General features: G+C 52.9%; 1 protein-coding gene across 4 annotated transcripts in view; it reads right to left on the reverse strand.

The window, feature by feature from the left end:
* Window positions 1–27,771, reverse strand: part of CHST8 (carbohydrate sulfotransferase 8) — a 145,335-nt gene that overhangs the window by 16,509 nt on the left and 101,055 nt on the right. Inside the window, exon 1 of one of the 4 annotated variants that reach the window (XM_027515984.1) lies at window positions 2,396–2,933. The exons of the other annotated variants lie outside the window; for them this stretch is intronic. Within the exon in view, the coding sequence (XP_027371785.1) occupies window positions 2,396–2,477 (82 nt within the window). The 5' untranslated portion in view covers window positions 2,478–2,933. Of the gene's footprint in view, window positions 1–2,395; window positions 2,934–27,771 lie in introns of those variants that run through there. 4 annotated transcript variants of the gene reach the window in all.

The raw sequence follows: 27,771 nt of genomic DNA on the forward strand, positions 1-27,771 counted from the left end.
TCCATGGGGTTGCAAAAGAACCAGACATGACTTAGCAACTAAACAACAACTGCTCATTGCATGGGAACACAGCGGCTCTTCTGGTCCGTGCACTCTCTTTCTAGGCAAAGAGATTGTTCTGAGAAGAGCCCAATGGCCTACAGTGCCACTGGAGGTCATGACAAGAGGCAACTCAGGGATGCTGAGCACTGGGGCAAAGTGATGTATGACCACGTATTGGTTCCAGCCGCTGCTCACGGCACATTTAACTGGGAGGTGTGGGTGGGGAAATCGGGGCGGGGGGAAGGCTCATGTGATACACACAGGATGTCTTCCACGTCAGACGTGATGCAGCACAGGTGATGGATGGGAGATGGCATGTGAGTGGCGCAGAGGATAGTGGTGGGATGAGCAGAGGATGGCATGTGGGTGGTGGTGGTGGATGGTGGGGAAACAGTTGGTGGACATGGATGGAACGTGGATAGTGGGTGAATGGGTTGAGGTCTGGGGGAGGGATTTTTTTAAAACAATTTTTTAATTGGAGTATAGCTGATCCCCTGGAAAACGGGATGGCTACCCACTCCAGTATTCTTGCCTGGAGAATGCCATGGACAGAGGAGCCCTATGGGCTACAATCCATGGGGTTGCAGAGAGTTGGACAAGACTGAGCGACCAACATACACACACAGCTGACTTACAATGTCGTGTTGGTTTCAGATGCACAGCAAAGTGAATCAGCTATGCATATACATATACTTGAAGCTGCACCTCCAATACTTTGGCCACCTGATGCGAAGAGACCGTTTATTGGAAAAGACCCTGCTTCTGGGAAAGGTTGAAGGCAAAAGGGGAAGGGGCAGCAGAGAATGAGACAGTTGGATGGCCACGCTGACTCAGTGGACATGAGTCTGAGCAAGCTCTGGGAGACAGTGAAGGACAGGGTGTGCTGCGGTCCATGGTTCACAAGGAGTCAGACACAATTTAGCATCTGAACAACACACACACATATCCACTCTGTTTTAGATTCTCTTCCCATATAGGTCATTACAGAGTGCTGAGTAGAGTTCCCTGTGCTGCACAGCAGGTCCTCATTAGTTACCTATTTGATGTCTAGCAGGCTGTACATGTCACTCAGGGAAAGGACTTGAGATGGGGGTTGGGCGAGGACTGGACAGGTGGGTAGCTGGAGAGGGGACAGAGGGACAAGGAAGCTACACAGACACAGGCAGGCTCCAGCCCAGCCCCACTGGCCAACGATGCAGCCTGTGGCTGTGCCCTCCCCGGGAGCGAGATGGACAGAAAGCCCAGCCCCTGACCAGTTTTGGCTTCCCTGAGACTCAGGAGGTGGCCAGCGTACAGCAGCAGTGGTAACCCAGGACCCCCTCTGACCCCCTTGGGCCCTGAGTGTGCATCCTGGCTGCTTCAGAAGACAGCACGACCCTTTCCACCAAACGCGGAGAGCAATCTCCAGTATGTCCAGAGACAAAGCTTCTGTCTATCTTTGATGAAAACAAAGGCCAAAAAAAAAAAAATGTTGTCTGTTTTATAAAGTGTGGCAAATTTTGATAATGAAAACTTCAGAACATAGAAAACCGAAACCTTTCTAACTCCGGGCAGCTAAGGAATAATGGTAATGTATTTCAACTTCAAAAGCAAGAAATAACCTTTTATCACCTAATTTAATAATGTTACTGGGAAAATATGTTAAGAGAAAGTGAAAATGCTATTTAAATGATAAAATATGCTATCCTGGATGGCAAGGATTCTAATTGCCACGCTCAGAGTCCAAACACACTTCCACGCCAGCTCTGACAGACACTGCTAATGACACGGTGTCCGTAACCAGGCACGGCAGAGAGGGTCAGCGCCTCTCCTGGGATCTGCCAGAACCCGACAGCTGTCTGGGCTCCGCAGCGCTCATCAAGAGCCCTGCCTTGTGAAGTACGAACCGGTTTGGTATTAATATTAATCGGCCAACACATTAATATTAATCAGTTAATATATACTTCCCATGACAACAAGAGATAAAGGAATCTTATTATGTGGGGGATCAGGGAACACGGAATTTCTAAGTGGATTTCTTTGGGATGCATGGCATGAAGGAGCCTAAGCCTCTTAGGCATGTCGTCTCCGCAGAGAGAGGAACTGGGGCGCGCATGTGGAAATATATGAGCAGGAAGCACCCGAGGTGGGATGGATCCTCTCCGGGGCAGCAAGATGTCTCCCCTAGCTGGTGAGCTGGTTGGTGGGAACGTGGCTGTGGGGAGGTGTGGGTGGCTCCCACATCCCTTCCTCTCCGAGGAAGAACCATTCTTGCGGGGAGCAGCCTGCACAGCCCCCAAGGAGAGAATACAGTGACAGCCCTCTACCCCCAGTCTTCCCGGTCCTGATGAAAGGGGGCTGGGGAATTACTTACCTGGGGCCTGGAAGGTGCTGAGGACACAAGGGTGTCTCATGCACTTCTGCAGGGGAGGTTGTGCTGTTTTGCTTGAGCGCATGAGTCTCAGGTTACCTGTGTTGCTGGCATCCAGGCTGCTGGCCCTGTCAGTGGCAGAGCCAGGGGCCAGGCCAGACCTGGCTGACTCCAGGCCTTTGTTCTAACCATGAGGCAACACTGCCTGCCAGTGTCTGGGGACAGTGGGCTGGCCAGGCAGGGCCTCACAGCAGGTCTCACAGAGTTATCACTACTGGCCTCACATGGATAGGATGAGTACTCGGGCTGCCCACTCTGGGGTTCCTGGGAAGACCAGCCAGTTGGGCAGTGGCAGGGCCCTCTCCCACCAAGGACTGCCTTCCTGCATGCTCGCCTGCAGACAGCTTCCAGAGGCAAAGGCACATCTGAGCACAATTAACATTTTAAGCACTAATTATTTTCCTTGGGTGTCTACGTCTGAGGATCCTTCAATCTCAGTTTAATTGGAGAAAAATGGTCATCAGTTATTGAACAGCGGGAAGGCGGCTCCACGCTTCCCCAATACCGAGCCAAGCTGAGAATCATCCAGACATATGAGTCGCTGTGGGCGGGCCTCAGGCACCCTGCCCTGCCCTCCCAGACATCTGCCCAGAAGGCTCTGGGGCCGAGTTAATTACTCGCCTTTTTGTCTTTTCCATTTTGCTCTACTTTCTGCAACAGCATCTGTTGCAAGAAAACCAAGTGCAAGAGGAAATGGGATTCATTATTAAAAGGAGAGCTTATAACGTTCCCTTCACTCCCCCTTGTACTTGATGATAATCTGAGCTCATGATGAAATCCTCAGGCCCTCCCTAGTGGGGCTGGCACAGGGGGTCGGCAGAGGATGCCCTGGGCTGCAGCTGAGTGACACAGTGACACTGGCCCGAACAGACACTGGCTGTTCAGTCTAGTGCCCACCGCTGCCTCTCCCCTCCCCTGGGGGTGGGCACCCGCTGTCCAGGGTCTCACGGGAGAACCATAAGGTTTTCGTGCCCACACTCGTGGAAAACCGAAAGGAACGTTTTATTTTGCTTTGCCTGTTTTTTTCCCACTTTGATTCTCTCTGAGCAACCAATTAAAAGACTCATTAGTTCAGCAGCCCTGACAGGGAGCTGAGAAGGTGGCCCCCAGGAGCCTGGCGGCTGGTGAATCGGGGGAGTGAAAGCACTCTTCTGGCAGAACCTCTGTAGACAGGATGGCCTGGCCCAAGGCTGGGGGGCAGTGGGGTGGTCCGAGACACAGCCGGGTGCTAAATCTGTGGCTTCTCGGAGGACAGGCCCTCAGGTCCGAGTAGCCCTGGGGAGAAATGCACAAGAGACTCTAAGGAGAAAGGGTCTGACCCAGTGAGTGCCCTTGCTGGGGACCAGAGTCCCAGGCGAGGGCATCTAGTTGTGTGTGCAGCTGGGAAAGCTGAATTCAGCTGTGTCCATCCGTGGTCATGTGACAGTCCCCTGTCCAAGGGCACATACTCCTACCCGCTCCCCGACTCCACTGGGCCCTGTGACCCCACTCACTAATGACCCCATGGTGACACCTTCCTGCTCAGAATACCCTTCTCCAGCCCCATGTCACTCTCAGCTTCCATATCCCTGGCCTCTCCTCCTTGGGAAGGGATCTGACACAGAGCAGCCTGATGCACTGATGCAGGGTCTGGGTCTTTCCTGGCCTGACCCCGCTGGCCTGCCTCTGGGTGCCGTGGCCCCTCAATCATGTCAGCTGCCTGGGATCACCCTTGACACAGGCTCTGGCTTCACTGAGGCCCTCGGGCCTGCAGGACTCAGGTGATACAGCCTATGGACAGACAAAGGGCAGGAGCCACTCGGAGACCCGAGTGCCTGATATGTTCCCTCCCCATCCGAGGTGGGGGCCTGCTGTACGTGCCTTCCCGCTGCAGGGGGCCCCTGCCTCCCTTCCCTGGAGCTCTGATCCTAGAGGGGTGGGTCTCTCATCTCAGCAACTTACCCTCAGCACCCAGAGACCACCCTGGGGGCCACTCAGGGAAGACCTCGCTCTGCTCCCACACTGAGCCTGCTGTCCTGGTCAGTGAGGATATTTGTCGATTCCAGGTACCCTTGTAGAAGCTCTGGACCCTTACAGAAGCCCACTAGGTTGGTGCCATCTTGACCCAAATGGACTCACGAAGAGACGGAGATGCACACACATGAAGCCACCCAAGGACACACAGCTGGTCAGTGGCCGAGCCAGGATCTGAGCCGAGTGCTCCTTGGCCCCGGGTCAGCTCTCCTCCCCACCACTGCTTTCTCACGGAGTCATTCCTGCCTGGAGTCAGGGTCCTGCTGAGTGAGGGACACAGGTGGCCTCGCTCCCTCTCCTCAGCACCTGGCCCCTCACCTGCACCCACAGGGCCTCTCTCAGGGTCGACTCCGGGGCAGGGGAATTTTCCTCGCTAACCCCTCTCCAGCTTCAGCCCTAGCCTCATCCAAAGCAGCATCTGGAACATCTCTGATGCCTTTAGGCACCTGTGTGCACCTGTGGGACGTGAGCTTCCCAACCTGACGTCTTTCTTTAGACTCCCCTTGGCTCTCTGCCTGCAGTCCCGGCTGCCTCCACCTGGGCTGTGGTCCCTCTTTTCCTGCGGCACCAGCTTCCAGATGAATGAAGGTGGCCTGGCCCTGAAGAGAGTCCCCACCAAGCCTGTGAGCAGCAGCAGTTCACTGGCCTGCAGACTCAGTTTCACCATCTCTATAATGGGAAATCAGTGGCTTTGTGTCCACAGGAAATTGTGTCTTCCAGAGGAAAGGGTGACGTGAACAATCTGGTGAGGGAGTGTGCAGACCACTCCCCACCCACCCCCCAACTGTGTTCTGATGGTAGGAGCCCCTGGGTGCCCAGGTCTGGATCACAGCCTCCGTCTTCCCCTCCCCAGCAGGGAGCACTGCCCAGGCTGCAAGCAGAAGTGAACCCCCTGGAACGAAGCCTCTGGTGAAGGGAACCTGGGCTGCTGGAGGGGACAGTGCTGGCACCAGAATGCAGGGGGTACCATGTGACTCTGGGAGCAAGCCCTCCTGCTGGAAGCTGTGGCTCCATCTTCTGCCTTGGCAGGTTCCAGACCTGCTCCAGTATTTCATCTCCTCTCATGGAAAATGGCTTGATAACGATTACTGCGGGGAGGGTGGCAGGAGCTCATCCACTGGAGAGGAAAAGCAGAGTGCCCAAGCCTACAAAGTACCTGGGGTAAATTTAGATCTGAATGCTCAGCATCACAGGCTTCCCAGGTGGAGCTAGTGGTAAAGAACCCGTCTGCCAATGCAGGAGATGTAAGAGACGCGGGTTCGATCCCTGGGTCGGGAAGACCCCCTGGAGGAGGGCATGGCAACCCACCCCAGTACTCTTGCCTGGAGACTCCCTTGGATAGAGGAACCTGGTGGGCTACAGTCTATAGTGTTGCAGAGTTGGACATGACTGAAGTGACTTAGTACGCGAACTCAGTATCACATCGAGGGGTGGCCCGGCTCTCACAGCCCCTCCAGGTCAAAAGAAGAACTGCTTTGGATGAGGTGGGGGCAGATCCAGCCTCAGGCCTAAGGGCAGCCTCCCCCTTGGTTCCTGATAAGAGGTGGGCTCTGCACAGGGCAGTTCTGTCCATCATCTCCTCCTGCTGCCCATTCTGAGACAAACAGGAATCTCCAACCCCCAGACCACACTCAGAGCTTGTTAGGAGTGTAAAGTTTGCAGCCGCACCCAGGGGGCAGCTGCAGGGGGAGTCAAGACCAGCCTTGAGGCTGCTTCTACTGGTCTCTACCAAAAAGCCATGCCCTACATGTGCAGGCGAAGACAAGTTCAAAGCTCAGAAGACATCTTTAGAATTGCTTTTGTCACGAAACATTTCATTTACTCAAAATAAAATGTGTAATGGTATAAAGAAAAAGAATACAAACATCCAGGCATTCACCACCCAGCTTAAGAAACACAGCTTTATTAAATAGTATCAACATCACCCAGATTCCCTTGGCCCCTCTCCAACATCCCCATCCTGCCCGGCCAGGATGCCCACTGCACTGAATTCTGTGTTTATCATTCCCTTGCCTTTTAAAGGTCATTTTTCTTTTGCACGTGCTTATACTCCTAAGCAACTTGTTTATTTTTGCGAAGTAGCTTGGAATTGGCCTTGGTGGGAGCAGTTACACCATAGACGTTGGACAATGTGACAGTGCCACACATCAGGGCTCAGTTGGTTTGTTCCCTGCCCCCAAAGCCCATTTACCAGCGTGTGCCTGGTTGCAGACCACCTCCGGGAGGGAGGCATCACCTTCTGGAAGAGGCTCCTGTCAGCTGAGGTCAAATCTCTGAATTAAGGGTGCAGCTGTGAGCCATTAGCAGTCCACACTCACAGTGGCAGGTGACAGGTGCATCACTGGGAAAGCAGAGCTGGGCGGGACACCCACAGCATCAACTGCAAAGAGTTATAGCAAGATCCAGATAAGATGTGGCCCCACAAATCTGTCCCCCTTGTTTTTTATTCTGTGGCTCACAGTATTTACAGGCCATTCCCCTGGAGTCAAGCACATGCTTACCAGAGCTCTTCCCAACCTGAAATTATTTATGACTTGGCATTCAGGGAGGAAAAGCAATTTTCTCGAAATGTCTGATGTCATGATATATAGTCCATTTGACGTGCATGTGCCCAAGCCCACTGCTCTGCGGGTCTGCCCCTCAATTACTATTACCCTGAATTAGCAAGGAAAATTAATACTGCTTGGCAGGATACTAACTCAAATAGCACCCAAACAAAATGCCTAGAGAATCTTCTAGAAAAATACATACCTTGGAAGAAATTACCAAATGCACCGGTTATTTGGCCAGAGCACCGTTTCCCAGGGCTCTTTGGTTAAATGATGCTGGAGTGAGGTCTGGTTTCCTGGCTCATGGAGGCCCCTCCTAGCTACTCAAGTTTGCATGGCTGTGTACGGGTCACACCCCTTTACTGTAAACTCTAAGAACCGCGTGTATGCACACTAAGTCATGTCAATCGTGTCTGACTCTGTGCAACCCCACGGACCGTAGCCCGCCAGGCTCCTCTGTCCACGGGATTCTCCGTGGACAAGAATTCTCCACAGGCAAGAATACTGGAGTGGGTTGCCATGCCCTCCTCCGGGGGATCTTCCTGACCCAGGGATCGAACCCGTGTCTCTTGTTTCCTGCATTGGCAGGTGGGTTCTTTACCACTAGCACCACCTGCATGAATGGAGAAACAAATTGTGGCATATCCATACAGTGGAATTTGACTGTCTGTAAAAAGAAATAAGCTACACCATGGATGACGCTCACAGACCTCGCGCTGAACAAAAGAAGCCTTTCTGTACATGCTGCAGTATTTCAGATAAAATTCTGCAATAGGCAAAACTAATCTCTAGTGTCAGAATAAGATGGGGGGCTACCCGAGGGATGGGGTGGAGGGAGGTGAATGAGCAGGCATATAAAAGAATGTTCTGGAGGTGAAGGAAATTCTGTATATCTTGATTGGGAAGACGGTATACATTTGTCAGAACTCACTTACACAGTGTTTTCCTGTGTATAAATTATACCTCAATTAAACTGATAAAAAATTGTGTGAACACGTTTTAGAACTCTAAAGTGCCGTGTTAAAAACACTGCTATTTCCGCTTTACAGATATCATGCTCATATCTCAGAAACCAAATGGCAATACCTGGAAGGAAAAGGCTTTTATAAAACTGAAAAAAAGAAGTGAATTCAATGACATTAGCAGGAACTTCCCTGGTAGTCCACTGGCTAAGACTCCATGCTCCCAATGCACAGGGCCCAGGTTTGAGGCCACACACTGCAACTAAAGATCCCACGTGTTACAACCAAGACCAAGTGCAGCCAAATAAATAAACAAAAATAAACATAAAAGTGTTTTTCTTTTTCAAATAACATTAGCTGCAGTTAATTTTCAATGATCCTTGAGTAAGCAAAGCAATTTGGGAAAAAATTGCTCTCATAAAGGAAGCCTTTAGGCAAATACGGGAGGGAGGAGCCAGGAGAGTGGGGGCCGGAAGTGCAGGGAGGCTGGGATCAGATAAGATTTGGGGATGACTGGGTGAAGTGGCCACCATGGAAGCCCGGCGACACTGCTCACAGCCGAGTTTCCCTCCAGAAAGTGCTCTAGGCGGGGCTGCAGAAAGTCGCCTCACCCAAGGTCGCATCTTCCTGGGGCTGTCTCATCCAGTGACTGGCTGATGCAGACTGTGAAGGCTGCAGCCCCTTGCATGAATTCGGGGCCATCCCAGCTCCAAAGCTCCATGTGGGGCTGGCTGGCTACATCACAGTCTGACTTCTCCCTCTGCCTGCTCTTGCTTCCCTCCCTTCCCCCACAGCTGTTGATCCAAGAGAATGCCCTCCCCACATAAATCCTGCACTTCCTCAGAGTCTGCTCTGCAGGAATCTGACCTTTGGTGCCAGAGATCTCAGAGAGTAGATGCTAAGGTGAGGGACAATGGAGTTGGTTGGCTCTTGCCTCTCTGGAAGGGTATCGAAAGACTCTCATCTTCTGCAGTGAGAGGACCAGTCCTAGGACTCACAGGAGGAGAAGCAGAGCTGCAGAGAAGGTTAATTCTCAGCCATGTCAAGCACCTGATGGAGAAGGAATGGGAACGGGAGAAATGGGGTGGGGATAGCTGGATGGATGGATGTAAAGAGGAAAGGGACTATACTCCTGAGAGAGGTGAAGGACCCAGAAATATACATAGAACTTTATTCTGAGGGTGTTAGGTGAGAAATCAGAACATCAAGTTGAATGCTGCTGCTGCTGCTAAGTCGCTTCAGTCATGTCCGACTCTGTGCAACCCCATAGACTCCCAGTGCCTAAGTTGAATAAGGAGGGACAATTTATAGGGGAGCACTTTCCTGGGATACAGGATTGAGCAGTATGGCAAGGACCCCAGATGCTGCTGCTAAAACACTGCTAGGATGGTTCTTAGAAGCACAGGGAAGGTGATGGTCCACACAAATGAAGCAGACAAGATAGAACTGCTGTGGCAGACAGTGCAGGAAGAGATCAAAAGGCTCACAAAGGTGATCATGCCGGGGTGATGAATGAAAGGCTGGAGAACTCACCACATCACTGTGTTTTGCAGGAGGACCGGGGGGTGCTCCCCTGTCTAAAGCAGTAGAGAATGCACTGGTGAGAGGGGCACCAGTATCAATGAGAAGCTCAGTAGTGGCTCTCCTATGTAGGACAGGACTGAATAAAGAGCCATCATTAGAGATCAGGAGTCCCTGTTATCAAGGGGAGATGATAGGCTCATGAAATAATATTACAAAACCTACATGGCAGTGCTCAGCCATCATAAACAAATTCTAATGAGCAGCAATGTCAGGGCATCAACCAAGAGGAGCTGACCTGCAGAAAGCTATGAAGAAGGTTAAGAGAACATGGCATCACAAGGGCAAGAAAGATGGGCAGCCATCAAGGGTACTGATCAACATATATAATGGGAAGAAGCCAAAGATGGACAACCAGGAGGCTGAGGGTAGCTGTTTCAATAAAATGGCATGATCTCTGGACCAGTTTTCAAATCCAGAACTCAATGACTGAAGGGAGATTGGGTCCCCAAGAGGACAAACCTTCTAGTCATCATGGCAACCGTGCATAGCAGGCCTTCCTCAAAGTGACTGGCAACTATTTATTTGGATAAGTGCATGCTGCAGGGGTTGGGGGAAATGACACCTAAATATGTCTAGATTTTTGCCTGAGTTGACATTTGTATCTTGGGACTTGGCTCTTGGAAACCTGACCTGTCATGTAGCCTTCCTGGTAGAGTGAGAGAATATAGGGACCAGGTAATAGATTTGTCGACAAAGATCCATATAATCAAAGCCATGGTTTTTCCAGTAGTTGTGTATGGGTGTGAGAGTTGGACCATAAAGAAGGCTGAGCACTGAAGAACTGATGCTTTCAAACTGTGGTGCTGGAGAAGACTCTTGAGAGTCCCTTGGAGAGCAAGGAGATCAAACCAGTCAATCTTAAAGGAAATCAACCTTGAATATTCACTGGAAAGACTTATGCTAAGGCTGAAGCTCCAATACTTTGGCCACCTGATGCAAAGAGCCGACTCACTGGAAAAGATCCTGATGCTGGGAAAGATTGAGGGCAAGAAGAGAAGGGGATGAAAGAGGACGAGATGGCTGGATGGCATCATCAACTCAATGGACATGAGTTTGAGAAACTCTAGGAGATAGTGAAGGACAGGGAACCTGGAGTGCTGCCCTTCATGGGATCAAAAAAAATCAGACATGACTGAGCAACTGAACAACAACAATTAATGGCCCATTAGCTGCTTCAAGTCAGGCTCACAGACTCCCCCACTCCAATGGTCATTTTCCCCATTACAACTGAAATGAACACATGTGATAGATGGCAGAGGCCCTATGTCCTGACCTATGGGATAAGAGCTACCATAGTAAGGAATGCCTAGTAAGCCTTTGGAATTTACTCTACTCCCTGAGCCAAGATATTAAATCAAAGGTAATATTTAATTTTCCATTTTGCCATTCCTGGGGAAATGGCAGAGATTAGTGCTAACTTTAAAGACCTAAAAGATGCAGGAGTAGTCAAACCATCAAATTGCCATGTAATTCACCAGTCTAGTCCCTACAAATGACAAATGGATACTGGAGGATGACAGTAGATTGCTGCAGACTCTCAAGCTGTAGCCCCAACTGTAACCACTGTGTCAGGTGTGGTATCTTTGCTAGATTTACGTGGCCTCGGGTACATGGTATATGACCATGGTTTGACAAATAGATTCTTTTCCATCCCTGTCAAAAAAAGAGTATCAGAAATAGTTCACGTTGACTTGGAATGGACAACAGTAGACGTTTAGTTTGCTCCAAAACTACTTTAACTCTCCTGTCCTCTGTCATAATATAGTCCCAATAAACTTCCTGCACATAAATCTCTGTCTCAGAGTCTGCTTTCCCAAGGAAGCAAGCATGCAAAAGCTTGAAACAGAAATACAGCTTTGCAATCAGAGGCTAAGCCCTGGTTCAAGACCTGGCAAGACTGAGGCCATCACAGAAGATCTGAGCAGAGTTGATTCAGATAGGATCATGTCCATAACTGCAAGGACTAATAGTGTGACTGAAGCAAAAGGCAGGATTCTTTCTGGAATCTAAGCTGTACTAAGAAGCATAGCAACTAGAAATTAGGTGACTGAAACCAGGCTGAGACCAGGCACTAAGACATGCCTGAAAATGGGAACCTGTGGTGGCAACTCAGCCAACTGGAAGAAGGGAGGCTGTTTTCAGGACCACGGACAGCTCCTAATAGCTTTTGGGGGGGGGTTGGGGGGGAGGGGCGGGCAGGTTGTGTTCTGCCAGGAGCCCTTGGAAATGCACAGTGTGAAGTCTGTCAAAAAACATCACTGTGGATAACCAGGTGAAGTCCTGGCCATTAGCATGATCAAGTGAAATGACTGCAACTGAGTCTCAACATCATGAACTTTTCAGAAAGCTCAGAAGCCAAGATGCACACATGATACCAGTTCTGGGGGCCAATACAAAAATAAAGCATTTATCTCTAGAAGGGCTCAATGTCCAGTGAGGAAGACAGGCAGGTGAACATGTAATGGCCTTCAGGGGTCCTTGAACCTCTGGAGATGGTAAGCTGGTAAGCAGGGTGTGAGTATGTGTGTGTGTGTGTGTGTGTGTGTGTACATGTGTGTGGGGTGTGTGTGTGTGTGTGTGTGGTGTGTGTGGGTGTGTGTGTGGGTGGGTGGGTGAAAGAGAGAGAGAGAACAGGAGAAGAGAGAAAAGGAGAGGAAGAGGAAGGCCCCCAAGTGTTAAGATCTACTCTTCCAGTTGAAACTCCATGATGTGGCTTAATCTTGAGAGTCTAAGAGTATGTCTTAGGCTGCTGGCCTAGGCCTGTTTCACAGTGACTCTCCTCTGCCTAGAAAGGGTGCTTCCACTAATTCTCTGAAGTGGCCTCGGCCAGCAATGTCTCTGACCCAGACTCACTTTCAAATGGCTACACAGCCCACAGGCCACAGGGAAACCCCAAGTCTTCTTGCCTGATAGGTGCTCAGACGTTGAACTTTAGTGTGACACTCGGTTTTCATGACACAGATCTGCAAACATACCCACAGCCTTGGGGGTCACTGGGGCTGTCCTTTCACCTTCAGGGACAGGGAATTTCTGCTAAGGAACCCCACAACCCATAGTGAGGCACCCTTGTAGGAAGCTGCGAGAGGTCTGCTTGATGACCTGGCTTGACTTTCTCTACTCAGGACTTGCTGCACAAGTCTAGCACAGCCTCATATTTGCATTTAATTCCAGGACAAGTTGTAGGCATTTATTACAAATTGATTTAGAAAATATTTTAAAGCACAGACTTCTTTTAAAAATTAGTATGGAAGGACTGATAAGGAATGTGACAAGGTCCCCATTCTTACTCCTGCTTCTTTCTGAGAGTTAACTTCCTCTACCTAGGCTGCACCTGACCAAAGCCTTGGCTTTAGGCTTGTCTGGTTCTCTACGTGTGTGTGTGTTAGTCACTCAGTCGTGTCTGACACTTTGCGACTCTAGGGACGGTAACCCTCCAGACTCCTCTGTCCATGGGATTCTCCAGGCAAGAATACTGGAGTGGGTAGCCATTCCTTTCTCCAGGGCATCTTCCCAAGCCAGGGACTGCACCTTTGTCTCCTGTACTGCAGGCAGATTCTTTACCATCTGAGCCACCAGGGAATGTTTATCAGCCCAAACCCCATCAGATCCCTTGATCTTCTCTTTCTGAGAGATGCCCAGAGCCTGGATGTCAGAGAAGACACAGCTCCCTACCCAGCCCTCACCCCTTCAGAAATCCATTTGTCACAGGGCATGTCTTGACCTTCCTCTCTCTATTTCCACCCACAGAGAGAAAGGGAGAAAGTGAAATGTAAGTTCATGGAGATTTTAGAAAGAGTCTCCTTTTAGGTGACTCTTGAAAATGAAGATGTCATTTTCAAACTATGACCTGAGCATTCAGGGAATATTAGAAGAGACAAATGTGTTTTTGTAAATACACAGTACCTGTGAACTCTTGGGAACAGCATTTTTGGGACTGCTGGAATAAGCCTTGAATCCCATTTAGCATACGAGCAGACAGACAATTTCATACCCATGCATTCATAAATGTAAGTACCCCTCGAGTTTCACCCTGCGATTTTCAGCAAAAAGTAAATGAATGACATAATTCTTATTTATTAACTAGCCCTGAGCACACAGGATAAAACAAGTGTTATTTGGGATGAGTAAGTCCAGACATTGTATGAAGTGTCTGAGGATAATCAGAGCCTCAGGGGAGGAAGACAACTGGTCACCCAGTCTGAAGAAGGGGAGGGAAGGAAAGAGGGAATGTTTTCTGCTTCTATGACTTCCAGGGGAATGGGTGAAGATGGGGTGAGGCCAATCTTTCTCTGCTTGTTATCATTCTATCTCGTGGGAGTGGGAGAAATGTCAGCTTGGCTGGTAACAGCCATGGCTGAGAGTGGGCTGAGAAACAGATTAGGTGTTTGGAACACCTAACAGGAGAGTCGCCTAAAAGGGACTGTTTCTAAAATCTCCATGAACCTACATTTCACTTTTTCCCTTTCTCTCTGCGGGTGGAAATGGAGAGAGGAAGGTCAAGACATGCCCTGTGACTTTAATTGATAACTGATTTCTGAAGGGGTGAGGGCTGGGTAGGGAGCTGTGTCTTGAATTTGGACACAGCCCACAACAGGGAGTTCAGCTGGAAGGGAGGGAAGGCAAGATTCTCACAGTCTTAATTAATCCTGGCAATTTCCTCTCCTCCCACTGTCCCCATCTCTGGCCAAGCAAGCATGTGTGCCCTTGTTAAAGAACTTGAGCCCCATCTTTCCAGATGTCCAAAAGAAAAAAGTTAAAGTGAAGTCGCTCAGTCGTGTCCGACTCTTTGCAACCCCATGGACTGTAGCCTACCAGGCTCCTCACTCCGTGGAATTCTCCAGGCAAGAGTACTGGAGTGGGTTGCCATTTCCCTCTCCAGGGGATCTTCCCAACCCAGGGATCGAACCCGGGTCTCCCGCATTCCAGGTAGATGCTTTAACCTCTGAGCCACCAGGGAAGCCCCAGATGTCCCAGATGTCCAAGAGAACTGATATTGACATCAGAATAAAAGCACACACGTCTGTATTGGCTTTCTGACTCATTGGGTATCCATGACTCCCTGCATTGACAGAACTAAAGTTTTGCAGTAATATGGGAAAGTGTTTCATAAATTCCACTCGGCTACAGCCTCCCTGGGTTGTGGCATTTTGCCAAAAACCCAGGGATGGAGACCTAAGAATGGCCACAGAGTCTTTACAAAGGTTGACACAGGTCCTTCTGCCTCTGCAATCATGCCATCTCCCCAATTAATTTTAATGACTCTGGGAAGGGCAGAGATCAAATGTTGCCCAAATTTTTGAAACACACATTTTCAAGGCCATTTGAAGTGGCCAGTCTGTGACCCCCATCCTCTCACCCTGGCCGAGGGCAGCCAGGGAGGATGGAAGACACAGAGTCCCCAGATCAGCTCTGGGATGTTATGAGCAGGCTGAGATTATGATATATTTATCTAGCAGAATGTTCTCTAGCTACATGTCATATCCTCATCAAGAATGGGAAAAGGGTAATTGGATTTAAATGTCAAGATGTTCCCAGTGTAGGGTGGAAGGCACACATCTATTTTCTCAGCTACACTGTTTTTTTGGTCTTATGATAATGAAAACTGCAACCACTTGTTGCTGAGGATGACAGGAGAAAATTCTCCAGGATTCGGAGCTAAATGCTGAGTCACAGCCCAGGGACCAGGTGGGCGAATGGCAAATGCAGGAGTCATGCGACAGGTGGTCAGAGAAAGAGGGAGAGCCCAGCATCAGGCACGGGGACAGGTTGGGCAGAGGACAAGCTGAAGGCCCCGGGGGAGCCCCAGGGGAAGTAATGGCTACAGCACCCAGCCTGGGAGGAGGGCGTGACAAGCCCAGGTACTCCCTGAGGTTAACTCCTTCTAGGAGTTCTGTCCTGCGGCTTTTTCCTTGATTTTGTGAAGCTGACTGTAAGGACCTGACAGCAAGGGGAAGTGAACTGTCTCAGCTCTAATCCAGGCCACCCTTATCCCCGGTCACCAGGCAGGTGATTTCTACTGCGGCTTTGAATGTATTTCCCACTGGCTCTGCACTTGGATGGAGAAGGACACACCGCACATTGTTTCTTTCCTGTATGTTGGGGACAGAGCTGTGGGCTGTATCCTACAAGGCCACAGACCTCCAACTTCGTGACGGAGGGAGGTGGGGGAGCGGGGTAGTGTGCCCACTGGTGCTAGACCATCTCTTCAGGAACAGGAGGGGAGTCTGGCCAGGACACTTCCCCAGCCCCAAGCACCTGGGACTTCTGCAGTGTCCCAGCCCCCCAGACTGCCCACACACACTGTCTGCCAAGTAGGCGGCCACCCGGATTGTCCTGGCAGGCACGCACTGCACACCTAGTCTGAGCTGAAGCAGGGCTCCCTGAGTGCCTCACAAGGGTCCTCAGGGAGATCATTTCTCTGCCAAAGCAAAGCCCTGCTCTCCAGAGAAGAGTGCATGTGTGTGCTAAGTCGCCTCGTTTGTGTCCGACTCTTTGCAACCCTATGGACTGTAGCTCACCAGGCTCCTCTGTCCATAGGACTCTCCAAGCAAGAATACTAGAGTGGTTGCCATACCCTCCTCCAGGGGATCTTCTCAACCCAGGGATTGAGCCCCTGTCTCCTGTATTGGCAGGTGGATTCTTTACCTACTGAGTCACCAGGAAAGTCCCCGCTGGAGATGCAGTGCCTGGCTAAAGAAACAGCCAGGTGGGAGGGGAACTGGGTTAGCCCAGGGTGAGGTGGGGAGCCTTTTTATGTGCCAGCAGGAAGCACCACCCACTCCTTCTCTTGGAGGGCCCCTTGCGATTCTGCCTGCATCTGGGGTTGAGCCCTGGGTTAGACTAACACCTCCTCCCCTGACAACATCCAGGCTTCTAGTTGACGAAGGGAGGCAGTCTCCCCAGGAGTTGGGATTGGAGTCCTAGAGGGCCCCCGGGGGTGGCAGGCAGGACCCCAGGGCAGTACTGAGTCTGACCTAATCAGTTCCTGGCCAGCGCCTCACTGCCGGTTCCCCCCAAAGCACCTGGACTTTGAAGTTCTCTCTAATCCACCCTCCAGCCTCCGTTCCTGCCCTTCAGGGCCCAATTCTCAGTTCAGTAAGCATGACTGACAGGAATGGAAGCAAGTCATTCAGCCCAAGGGCAGAGTTTGGACTGCTGCTAGGAACTTGGTGGGGGCTTGCCTGGAAAATCCCACGGATGGAGGGGCCTGGTAGGCTACAGTCCGTGGGGTTGCAAAGAGTCGGACACGACTGACCAACTTCACCTTACCTTACCTTCCTGGTGGCTCAGTGGTAAAGAATCTGCCTGCCAGTGCAGGAGACATGGGTTCGATCCCTGAGTCAAGAAGATCCCTTGGAGAAGGACATGGCAACCCACTGCAATATTCTTGCTTGAAGAATCCCATGGACGGAGGAGCCTGGGGTGCTATGATCCATAGGGTCACAAAGGGTCAGACACGACTGAGGGACTAAACAACAACAGGAACTCCGAGGCGCACAGGCTTAGGAAGAGATTCCAGAGACTGCCTCCACCCAGAAGCCTCCAGGGCCATCTCCAGGCTGAGAGTCGATGCAGGGGGCCAAGGCTAGAGGCCCTTCCAAGAGGAGGCTGGGGCTCAGGTGTCTGTCTGGTCACCACAAGTTCTTGGCTTGGTTCCTCAACAGGGAGCTGTCCGCCTTATCAGTGGTGGGATGACACCTTTGGAAAACGCCCCTGGTGGCTCAGACGGTAAAGAATCCGCCTGCAGTGCAAGAGACCTGGGTTTGATCCCTGGGTCAGGAAGATCCCCTGGAGAAGAGAATGGCTACCCACTCCAGTACTCTTGCCTGGAGAATCCCACGGAGAGAGGAGCCTGGCGGGCTACAGTCCATGGGGTTGCAAAGAGTCGGACACGGCTGAGTGGCTTAACACACAAGGACATGGAGGAGATATTTGATTCCATTCACCGGTGTGAGTGATCCTACTGGTGGAAGGCAGAGTCTGGTTTTCTGTGGCTGATGTAGACAGAAGTGTGTGTGTGTGTGTGTGTGTGACAGAGAGAGAGAGAGAGTGAGGGAGAGAAGATGGACTAGGGCGGACCCCCCTGGCCGTCTGTGGGCTGGGAACCAGGACATGGGTCAGTGCTCAGCTGGAGGTTGGCCCTGCCCCCTCTCCCATCCACCTCCTCATGCTGCCAGGGGTGTACTTGGTGCCTCTCCCCGTCAATCTGTGAGTTCTCTTCTCCAACCCACCCCCACTTACTCTGCGTGTGAAGTGTTTGAAGCCTTGTCTGGAGGTGCCCCCTCACCCCCTGCTGGGAAGCAAGGTGGCTTCTGTGGTCGGATGAGGGGGTGGGAGAGGGAACCTGAAGCTGACCCCGCCTCTCCTCTCTTCCATCTCTCCCCAGCCAGGCTGTGTCCAGGGACTGTCTTTGTCTCTGCTAACAGCTGGGATTTTTCTAACAGAAAGCCAGGTCCGACATTGCTCCCTGCCAGCAAGCACATGCCTTTGAAGGTTGCCTCCTCCCAGCCCGGGGCACGGGCTTTTCCACCTGAAATTGACTGTAGCCTCTAGCTTCTCTTGACTGAGACACAGAGGACCCCGGGACAGAGACTCTGCTCACCCTCTGCTCAACTTGATGCAGGGAGCGGGGATGTTTGCCTTGGGGACCAACTGGGGGGGTTGATGGTTGTCACCGGGACCTCACCCCCAACTGTCCAGGCACAATCTTTACTCTCCCGTCTCCTGGGTAGGAAAGGCACTCAGGGTAAATCAGAGCTCCCAGGGAGGGGTGCTAGGCCTGATGGGAGGGGCAGCTCTGGGGGCAGGAAGCTGGGTCCCCACTCCCAGTGGACTGTGGAGCTGGCTCTCCTGCCCCACACAGGTGCCCTCCCACCTTCTCTCTGCACTGAGCTCCTATAACTGGAGTGACAAAGGCAGTGCATACTCCTTGGAGGTAGGAGCCTGGGATTTGGCCTGGCCAGCCACCACCTCCTCCCCTTCCTCCCACCCCACCCGAAGGCAGCACCCCAAGTCATGTCATGGCGGCACAGCCCAGCAGACGCACCCCAATGCTGTCTGCTCACAGAGAAAGGAGCCTTAACTTGGAGAACCCACAGACGGTCAACCAAAGTCTCTGCAGCAGGCTGTGGATGTGTAGGGGGGCCCCCAGATCCGTGCTGCTAGATGCCAGGTGTGCCACACACAGGGAGCCGCCACTCTGAGGTCACTTGTTCTCTGGGAGCTGAAGCTAAAACCAGGGCTGATCTATCAATCATACTCTATCTTGTGCAGGGAGGGTTAAGGATGGCATACAAGATAAGACAGCATAAATTAAAAGAGGGACTGACAAAGGAAAAACAAGAGAGGGGCTATAAATGGATCCTGAAGCAAAGCTGAAAGTTGCATTTCACAATGACATATTCGCTTGAGAATAGGCTGTGATATAATAAAGAATATAACTGGTCTTTGTCCTCAGGTTATTGGCAGAGAGCTTATAAAAACCCTTGGAATTTCCTGAGTGGTAGGGGTCTTTGTTATGCTAACGAAGGGACTCTTGCTGGCCCTCCTGAGAGCTTCAGGATGGGAGCTGGTCACCAGAAGAAGGGTCAACCATCTGCTTAGAGGACAGGAACTTTTCAGCCCCTGATGGAAGAGGGGTGGGGCCCTGGAGACTGAGTTCCACCCTTTGGTCAATGATTAACTGATCCTGCCTCCATTCAGAAACCTCAGCAAAAACACTGGACACTGCGGCTCAGAGGAGCTCCTGGTTAAACACAACGACGTGCCAGGAGGGTGACATGCCCTGACTCCACGGGGAAGGACGTGGATGCTCTGGATTCAGGACCTTCCCGTATCTGCTCTCTATGCGCCCTTTATAATGAAACTGTAACTGTAAACATCCCACTTCCCTGGGTTCCGTGAGGCTGTCTAACTAGTTATCAAACTTGAGGGGATCATGGGACCCCTGAATTTGAGCAGGGTGGGTAGCCTGGGGACCCCACTTGTGGCTGGAGTCTGCATGACGCTTGGCTGTATGGACTGTGGCCTCCCTGCGAGGTCTGATGCCAAGTCTTGAGTGTTGCAACTGCACTCTAGTACCCACCCCACTCCTAGTCACAGGAGAGACAACGTGGGCGTGAGCTTCCTGAGGCCCAATGCGGAACAAGGGTTCTTGCCGATCTCATCCTTAGATTAAGGGGTCATGAGCTTCAGGGAGCTGTTTTCCGGACCCTTCAAAGAAAGAGACAGCATCGCAGGGAACACATTCAGCTCTTGGTTGCGCTCACAGCCCAACGCTCAGTGTGGTGGCAGACCTGGCCGGGCTCCAGCGTGTGGATGAAAGGCCCCCACACTTGCACCCCGATCTCTGCCACGTGATCAAGGTGCTGAAATGTCTCTCCTGTTTCCCCTGAGGCTATGAGCTGCTTCAGGTGGAAATGGGGTCTGAGGCAGCCAGCAAGGAAAACAGAACAACCTCATGCCTCTCCTCTGCCTAGGCTCTTCTTGGGCAAACCAGAGAATTGGGCCACACTTGGCCATGCAGGGCCCAGGGCTCCATGGGAAGAACTTGAACTTGTCTCCAATCATTGTGTGCAGGCATCCAGACACACTAAAACACATCCCATGAGCTGAAGGTCATGAGCCGAGTCCCCCTGAAACTGAGTTCCCCTACAAGTTTAGGGTTAACCTCTCTATCCAAAACTTTATTCTTTTTCCCGTCCTCTGCCTGTTTCCCTCAGGACTGAGGCGCAGCAAAGAAAAGGGGGATCGAAGCTAAGCAAGACGCTGCAGGGCCTGCCTGGGTGCAGAGGCCTTTCTGTGGCCCGTTTATGGTTCATAGAAAAAGGCTTCAGTCTCCACGGGTTTCTGTGAGTTTCAAAGAGCAGATTCAAGCAGTTACTATTTAGGGAAATGAGGGAAGGCAGAAACAAAGGAAGAACAGTCAAGAGACAACAGTTCAGCAACAAAACAGAGTCCTAGTTCCTCCTTGAAGGATATGTGGTTGTTCTGCAGGAACTAAGACCTCCCCCCCGCACCATCCAGGTGGAGGGTGGTGACAACCCGCTGAGGACAGGTGTGTAGATCCCAGACTGGCTGGCGCCAGAGGTTGATGATTGGGATTCCTGAAACACTACCAACCAATCAGAAGGCATTCCCCCTGCAGCCCTCACCCCAAATCTTACCTTTAAAAACCTTATGGCCCGGGACTTCCCTGAAAGTCCAGGGGTTAAGACTAGGAACTCCCAAAGCAGGGAGCGTGAGTTCAATCCCTAGTTGGGGAACTAAGATCCCACATGCCACATGTTGCAGCTCCCAAAATAAACAAGCAAATGCATGCTAAGTCACTCCAGTCCTGTCTGACTCTTTGTGACCCCATGGACTGTAGCCCACCAGTCCCCTCTGTCCATGGGATTTCCCAGGCAAGAATACTGGAGTGGGTTGCCATTTCCTCCTCCAGGGGATCTTCCCAACCTAGGGATCGAACCAGCGCCTCTTAAGTCTCTTGCATTGGCAGGTAGGTTCTTTACCACTAGTACCACCTGGGAAGCCCAAATAAACAAATAAATAAAGTTTTAAAAAAAAATCACCTTATGCTCTAGCCAGCCAGGAGGATGGATTTGAGACAAGCCTATGGGGCTTCCCTGGTGGCTCAGACGGTAAAGCGTCTGCCTGCAATGCGGGAGACCTGGGTTTGACTCCTGGGTCAGGAAGATCCCCTGGAGAAGGAAATGGCAATCCACTCCAGCACTCTTGCCTGGAAAATCCCATGGATGGAGGAGCCTGATAGGCTACAGTCCATAGGGTTGCAAAGAGTCGGACAGGACTGAGCGACTTCACTTTCACTTTCACTTTAAGTCCCACATCTTCTCGGTTGGTGCTCACTCAATTAAGAACCCTTTCTGTGCTCCGAACTCTGATGGTTCCATTTGTTTGGCTTCACTCTGATGGTTCGGTTTGTTTGTGTGTCAGATACACAAACCTGGGTTTGATAACAAAACAGCAAAGGGAGCAGCAGCAAATGCCAGACCCTGGGAGGGGCAGAGGCAACAATACTTTGGAATGAAAAAGAGGACAGGACTGCATAGCCCCAGGCTGAGCTTCATCCCCATATTATCTCATTTAATTCTCATAATGACCTTGTGAGGAAGGCTCTATGACTAATCTTACACCCAATTTACAAATAGGGAAACTAGTCTCAGAGAAGTGAAGTTTCCCTGCTTCATCCTTGCCCCACCCTAGTTGTTCCTCCACACAGCACCAGAGTGATCCTTTACAATGTAAATCAGAAAATGTTATTTCCTTGTGAAAGCGCCTCAATCACATCCCACCTGTGGCTGGCCACTCCCGAGCTGGTACCCAAGGAAGGTCCTGTCTGGTAACTTGCCTTGTGATCCCCTCTCCCTGCATGTGGGAGACCAGCCCCTAATACACAACACGCAGGAGCCAGCTAATGTGATGCATGCCACTTCTGAGGGTAAATTATAGAGACACTGAGATGCCCCATCTGGTCTGCCCTGTCCTGCTTCCTTACTCTGAAAGAAGCCAGCTCCCAGGTTGTGAGTCATCCTATGGAGACGCCCACGCAGCAAGGAACCGAGGGAGTTCTTGGGCCTGGGAGGAATGACTCCTCCCAAAAGCCGTTTGGTTGAGCTTAGAAACAGATGCGCCCTCAGTCACACCTTCAAATGAGCCTGCCGCCCTGACTGCACCTTGACTGTGCCCCATTTCCCTCTGGCTCTCACTGGATTTCCCTCCAAGTTCCATCAGTGACTGAGGCCTGGAGCTCTTGGGATGCCCAAAAGGCAGGGCATCCTGGAACAAAACAAGGGTGGACCCATTTCATCTGCATCTCACTCCTGCTAGATGCCAGCAGAGCAGTTCCCTGCATTTTGTCAGCACCTGGTCAGATGCTCTTCCTGCCTGTCCCCAGCCCCTCCCACAGGACAAGATGCAGTCCACAGAGGGTGGATTGAAAGTTGGGCTAGAGCAGTCGGCACCATGGGTGTGAGCCTGCCTCCATCCTGAGGCCCAAGGCTCCCTCAAGGGGGCAAGCCTGCCTTAGGGTGCATTCTTTGCCTGGGAAGCCCCAGCCCCTCTGGACACCAGCTCACAGTCTCCCAGGGAGCTGGAAGGGGTGGGGTCTACCTCCCTCCCTCCCCTGCTCCAGGCTTCCTCACACCTCTCTTCCTTAGTGGGCTGTGAGTCTCTTGAGGACAGGTCGGTTTAGTTCATGTCAGTCGCTCAGTCGTGTCTGACTCTTTGTGACCCCATGGACTGCAACACACCAGGCTTCCCTGTTCATCCCCAACTCCAAGAGCTTGCTCAAACTCATGTCCATTGAGTCACTGATGCCATCCAACCATCTCATCCTCTGTCGTCCCCTTCTCCTCCTGCCTTCAATCTTTTCCAGCATTGGGGTCTTTTCCAATGAGTCAGTTCTTTACATAAGGTGGCCAAAATATTAGAGTTTTAGCTTCAGCATCAGTCATTCCAGTGAACATTCAGGACTAATTTCCTTTAAGATTGACTGGTTGGATCTCCTTGCAGTCCAAGGGACTCTCAAGAGTCTTCTCCAACACCACAGTTCAAAAGCATCAACTGATGCCTTTGAGGACAGGTACACAGGCCTCCCAGGCCCAACTGGATACCTGCAGCCAGCCTCAGCAAGGCCAGAGGAGAGGCCAGGAAGCTGGATGACCCAAACCCGAGTATCAGGGCACATGCTCCTGAGACTGCTGAAGCCCCTGGGACACGGTTACATGAGGTCCAGCCTGAACATGCCCCTTCTTCACCTGGCACCAGTTGGCACTACTCCATCCCCCTTCTTTGGATCTAGCAGCACATCCATCATTGAGGGCTGCGCTATGAAGTCCTGGAAAAGCCAGGGGAAGAAGCAGATGCTATCCAGGAAGGTGAGGGTACCACCACCCCTGCATAGGAGCCACCCCAAAGCAGCAGCTGCATACGACCAGATGGAGGACACAGACACCACCCCTCGCTCAAGCTGGAGCCGGGAGAGGATTCTGAACCAGATGGGGCTGTTTATTATCCTGACTTTGTCCAAGAAACGATGGGTTGGGCAGAATATACCTGAAAGAGTAGCTAAGCAATCAGGCACAAAGTGGACTGGAGTGGGTGGTCTGGAGCTAAACAACTGAAATCTATTCTGGAAATAAAGTGCTGCCAGACTTTTTGTGGACTGTCACAAAGGCGGGGCTATGAGCCTGCCACGAGGCTCAGGCTGGCTGGAGCCCCCGGGCTCTGCTCGTGGCAGGCCCACAGCGGTGCCCAGAGTCCTGCCCTTGACCCTCTGGGGACCACCCATACATGACCCGCCACAGGTGGTAGAGCCTGGCTAGGTTCCGGGCTCAGGCAGTGGGACCAGGGCAGCAAAGGGGAGGCACAGAGGTTTTTGCAAACAGCACACAGAAGCTGGCCTGGAATGCAGCCACCCACCCGCTACAGCAGGAGACGTCCCCAGGGAGCAGATTCGCTTGGCACCTGGTCACAGTAATTACTGCTGAACTTTAAAACCGAACGCAGCAAAACCGCAAATATTTAACATGTGGTCCTCCTCCCGGGGGGCACGCAGGAAACAGGAGCAAATGGCCAGCTTCACAACATGAACTCAGAGTCTGCTCACACAACAGATTAATAAAGAAGCCAGCTGAGACAAGGGACCCCCAGCGAACAGCAGCCAGCCCCCCACTCCCAGTGCCACTCCTTGGGACAGTCGCAGACTCTCAGCTCCCCTGAGGGTCACATGCCACACACGTGCACAGACACTCGTGTGCATGGATGCACCTGCTCACAGGCTTGCAGCCCCCTCCACCTGCCCTGTCCTCGGGGGGTCCCAGATCCAGGACTCCTGAGGTGATGCTAAGAGCTGCTGTGAGAGCCTCCTGGGTTAGCACGAGACTGGTCTAGCCCTGTCTTTCCATCCTAAGCTCTGCAAATGGAGGGCCTCCAGGAGGGGATGCCCACAGTGCCGGGTCTCCCTGCTGGCAGGAACCCAGATTCAGCCTTGGAGCCAGAACACACATGATTCTGAAGACAGCCATGTGTCCAGCACCGTGACCTGGGCACACCTGGGGAGCCCGACACACAGCTGTTGGCTCCTGCGTGATTCTGGACAAAGCGCATCATCCCATCACTGGAGGGGGACTCACCAGGTCGGGAGCAATGGGGGAGTGTGGCCAGGCCCGAGCTGTTGTGGGGGCTGTGGGGAGGGAGCATCGCGGAGGCTGGGCAGATGGGAAGCCCCGATGTCCCCTTGTCCTCTGGCTCCCTTGGCTCACAATCCTCAGCCCATAGCTCTCTTGCCTCTTGCCAGGGGAGCCTCTCCTTCATGGCCTGGTGGTCGTGATGAAGATGCAAACCCACAGGCACCTTTGCTAAGTGTAGGGCTGGGCACTTTATGAGGGGCAAAGAGTTGGTGGGTGTCTCTGCTCCCAGGAAAGGGACCCAGCTCCATCCTATTTCCCACCTAGCAGGGAAGTCTAGGGCTCAAGACCTTGGGCCGCCCCTAGGCTGATGCCTCACATTTAAATGGCCCAATGCCCAGGGTGGCCAGGCCCATGTGACCCGGCTCTGTCCCCTGCCCAGAGCCCCACCTTGCACTCCCAGGGGACAGCATGGCTATCTCAAGACAGCAGTGGCCCGAAGACCCTCTGCCCAGGTGCACGAAGGTCTCAGGGCAGAGCCAGGTCCATTCCAGTTCCCAGCTGACCACCCTCTTCCAGGTCCAGCGTGCCCACACCCCCATGAGTAATGCCGCTCCTGCCCCATCCTGGCTGTGCCTCTCTGGGCTAGTGGGGGCAGGCTAGAGCCCCGAGGGGCCCCATTCCAAGCATCCCCAGTGGCAAGTCCAGCTGAGCCCAGGCCCCCACCCAGTCCACCCTGAGCTGAGCCTCCCCAAAGGGTCTACCATGACCAGACAAGGGGGCACAAGGGGACACTGGGTCCCGGGGCGTAGGGTCACTTGTGGTTGGATGCCCCAGCCTGGGTCTCCCCGCCCTCCCTTCCTTCCCTGCTCACACCTTTTTAAGACCTCCCAGGGTCCCCGGTGAGGACCAGGTGGGAGGTGGGTGGGGGGGAAGGAAGAAAGAGCCACAGGAGAAACCCCCACCTCCCAGCTGGGTGGCATTCGGAACAAAGGAGGAAGGGAAGGAGGGAGGAGTCAGCCCTTTCTACTAAGGAGGACACCAAGGCCCCTTCGTGTGCCAGCAGAGGGAGCGGTCAGAGCAGGGCATGCGCTACCTCCAAGACCGCCCCCGGGGAACAGCAGGGGGGCCAGGCTGGCGCAGTGACCAAGGAATGTGGCTGCTGGTTTTTAATTTTCACCTTTCACAAATTTCATTACCGAAAATTTCAGGTTTGAAGGGAAGGGTTGGGACTTCAGGCTCAGCTCTCAGAATGAGGGTCTGGAGGAGCCTGACAGCGACCAGTGGATGCGCTCTGGGGCGGGATGGCCCTGGGGTGCCTCTGGGACAATGGGGGTGGGGTCAGCCTGGAGCCAAAGGGAGATGCCCTTTCAAGCTTGGGACACCCCCAGCCCTGATCAAGGCTCTGTGACATGCAGAGCCATAGACCTGGAGACCCAGGTGTGACCCCTCAACCACTCAGCTCCTGATGTACGCACACAGTGTGACACGCTTGCACACGCACGCTCACGGACCTTGTGACTTCTGCCCCCCACCCTCAGCATGTCACATGCACAGACAGCTCCCCAGAGCTTGGACACTCACTAGCTGCCCCCTCTCTCCATCACCTGCCGGGTTCCTCCACCAGGGAACTGCCTTGGAGCAGCTCCAGTCTGGCTCCTAGCTGGGATCAGCCCAGCTGTAGCTGCTCTCTCTCTGGGCCCCCTGGAACAGCTCCAGGAGGAGGAGATGGTGGGGATGGCCCAGGCCCCTCTCTGGACCCCGCCCCTCTGTGTGCAACCTGGTCCTTCCTGCTTTGCCATGCCTGCCTTGGGCAGCAGGCCCTCAGCACACCCTCTGCTGCCCTGAGGGCTCCAAGGAGTTGGGGGGGAGGGTGGTGGAGGAGGAGACTGGCATGGGAATGGGGGGAGGGCAGGCCCAGAAGGGCAGGCCGGGCCATCTCTGGCAGACGGGAGTCACCCAGCTGCACCGCAGGTCTGGGCCTGCTCCTGCACGCAGTGGGGGAGGGGCGTCCTCCAGGCTGCAGACGCACGTTAAGGTGTCTTCAATTATTCATGGGCACTTGGACGAGCTGCCTGCCTGCTTCCAGCAACCCGGCAGCTTCACGCAGAGAGCTGCTTGCGGCCCCTCTGGCTGAACCCCAGAGGGGCCCTGGGTGACTCCATCCAGGAAGGATCACTTGGGAGAGCAAAGACCCCACAGGCTGTACCTGACTCCGCGGGACAGTGGGGAGAGGGGCCGGCCCAGCACCTCTCCCTTCTTCTGAGAGGCTACAAGGGGTTAGGGGCCCCACACCAGGGCACAGATACCACTTGTGGGTCAGGGTTCATCAGGAAGGGGGCAGGCAACAGAGCAGAAGATGGACAGGGCCTGCCCAGGGAGACTGGGGTAGGGTTTGGGTTTCATGGGGAGGAGACAGTTTAGGCCCTGGGTGGCTGGTAACCAGTGGAGCCTGCTCAAGGGCACGTGGCCGGAGGCCATGGTCATGGAAAGCCTGAAACCAGAGCAGCTGTGCTCACCCAGGGCCTGCAGAGTGGCTGTCGTGAGCCCCCACGAAGAGCTGGGGCACCGAGGAGGTGGCCCCAGTACCCTTTAGGCTGTACCCGTTTCTGCCGGGGACGTGAGACCTACACCAGGGAGAGCAGTACCCACACCCTGCTCCTCTCACCCCACCTCCCCGTTTCCATCCTACCAGCACCCGCTGCACACTCCCCCCCACTCTCAGTCCCTGTTGTTTGGGCGGAGTGACGCGCACACACACGCCAAGAGGGACCTGTGCTCCAGCTGCACCAGCACATTAGTCCATCCCTAGCCACAGGCATGGGCTCAGGAAGGTTCAGGTGATGACAGAGCTAGGGTGACGGTGGAGGCCTGGAGATGCCGGGGCCGCCCTTGGGGAGAGACTGCCTGGGAGTAAAGCCCTTAAAGAGAAACACAGGTGAAGAAGGGAGAAGCTGGGCGCTTATGACCAGGATAGCACCCGAATACAGCCCTACCTGATGCCGTCCCTGTCAACTGAGAAGTTCCCATCAGCCCAGGACCCTTCTCCCTACAGACGCCCCTCC

This window comes from Bos indicus x Bos taurus, chromosome 18 (assembly GCF_003369695.1).
Source record: "Bos indicus x Bos taurus breed Angus x Brahman F1 hybrid chromosome 18, Bos_hybrid_MaternalHap_v2.0, whole genome shotgun sequence".
Lineage (NCBI taxonomy): Eukaryota > Metazoa > Chordata > Mammalia > Artiodactyla > Bovidae > Bos > Bos indicus x Bos taurus.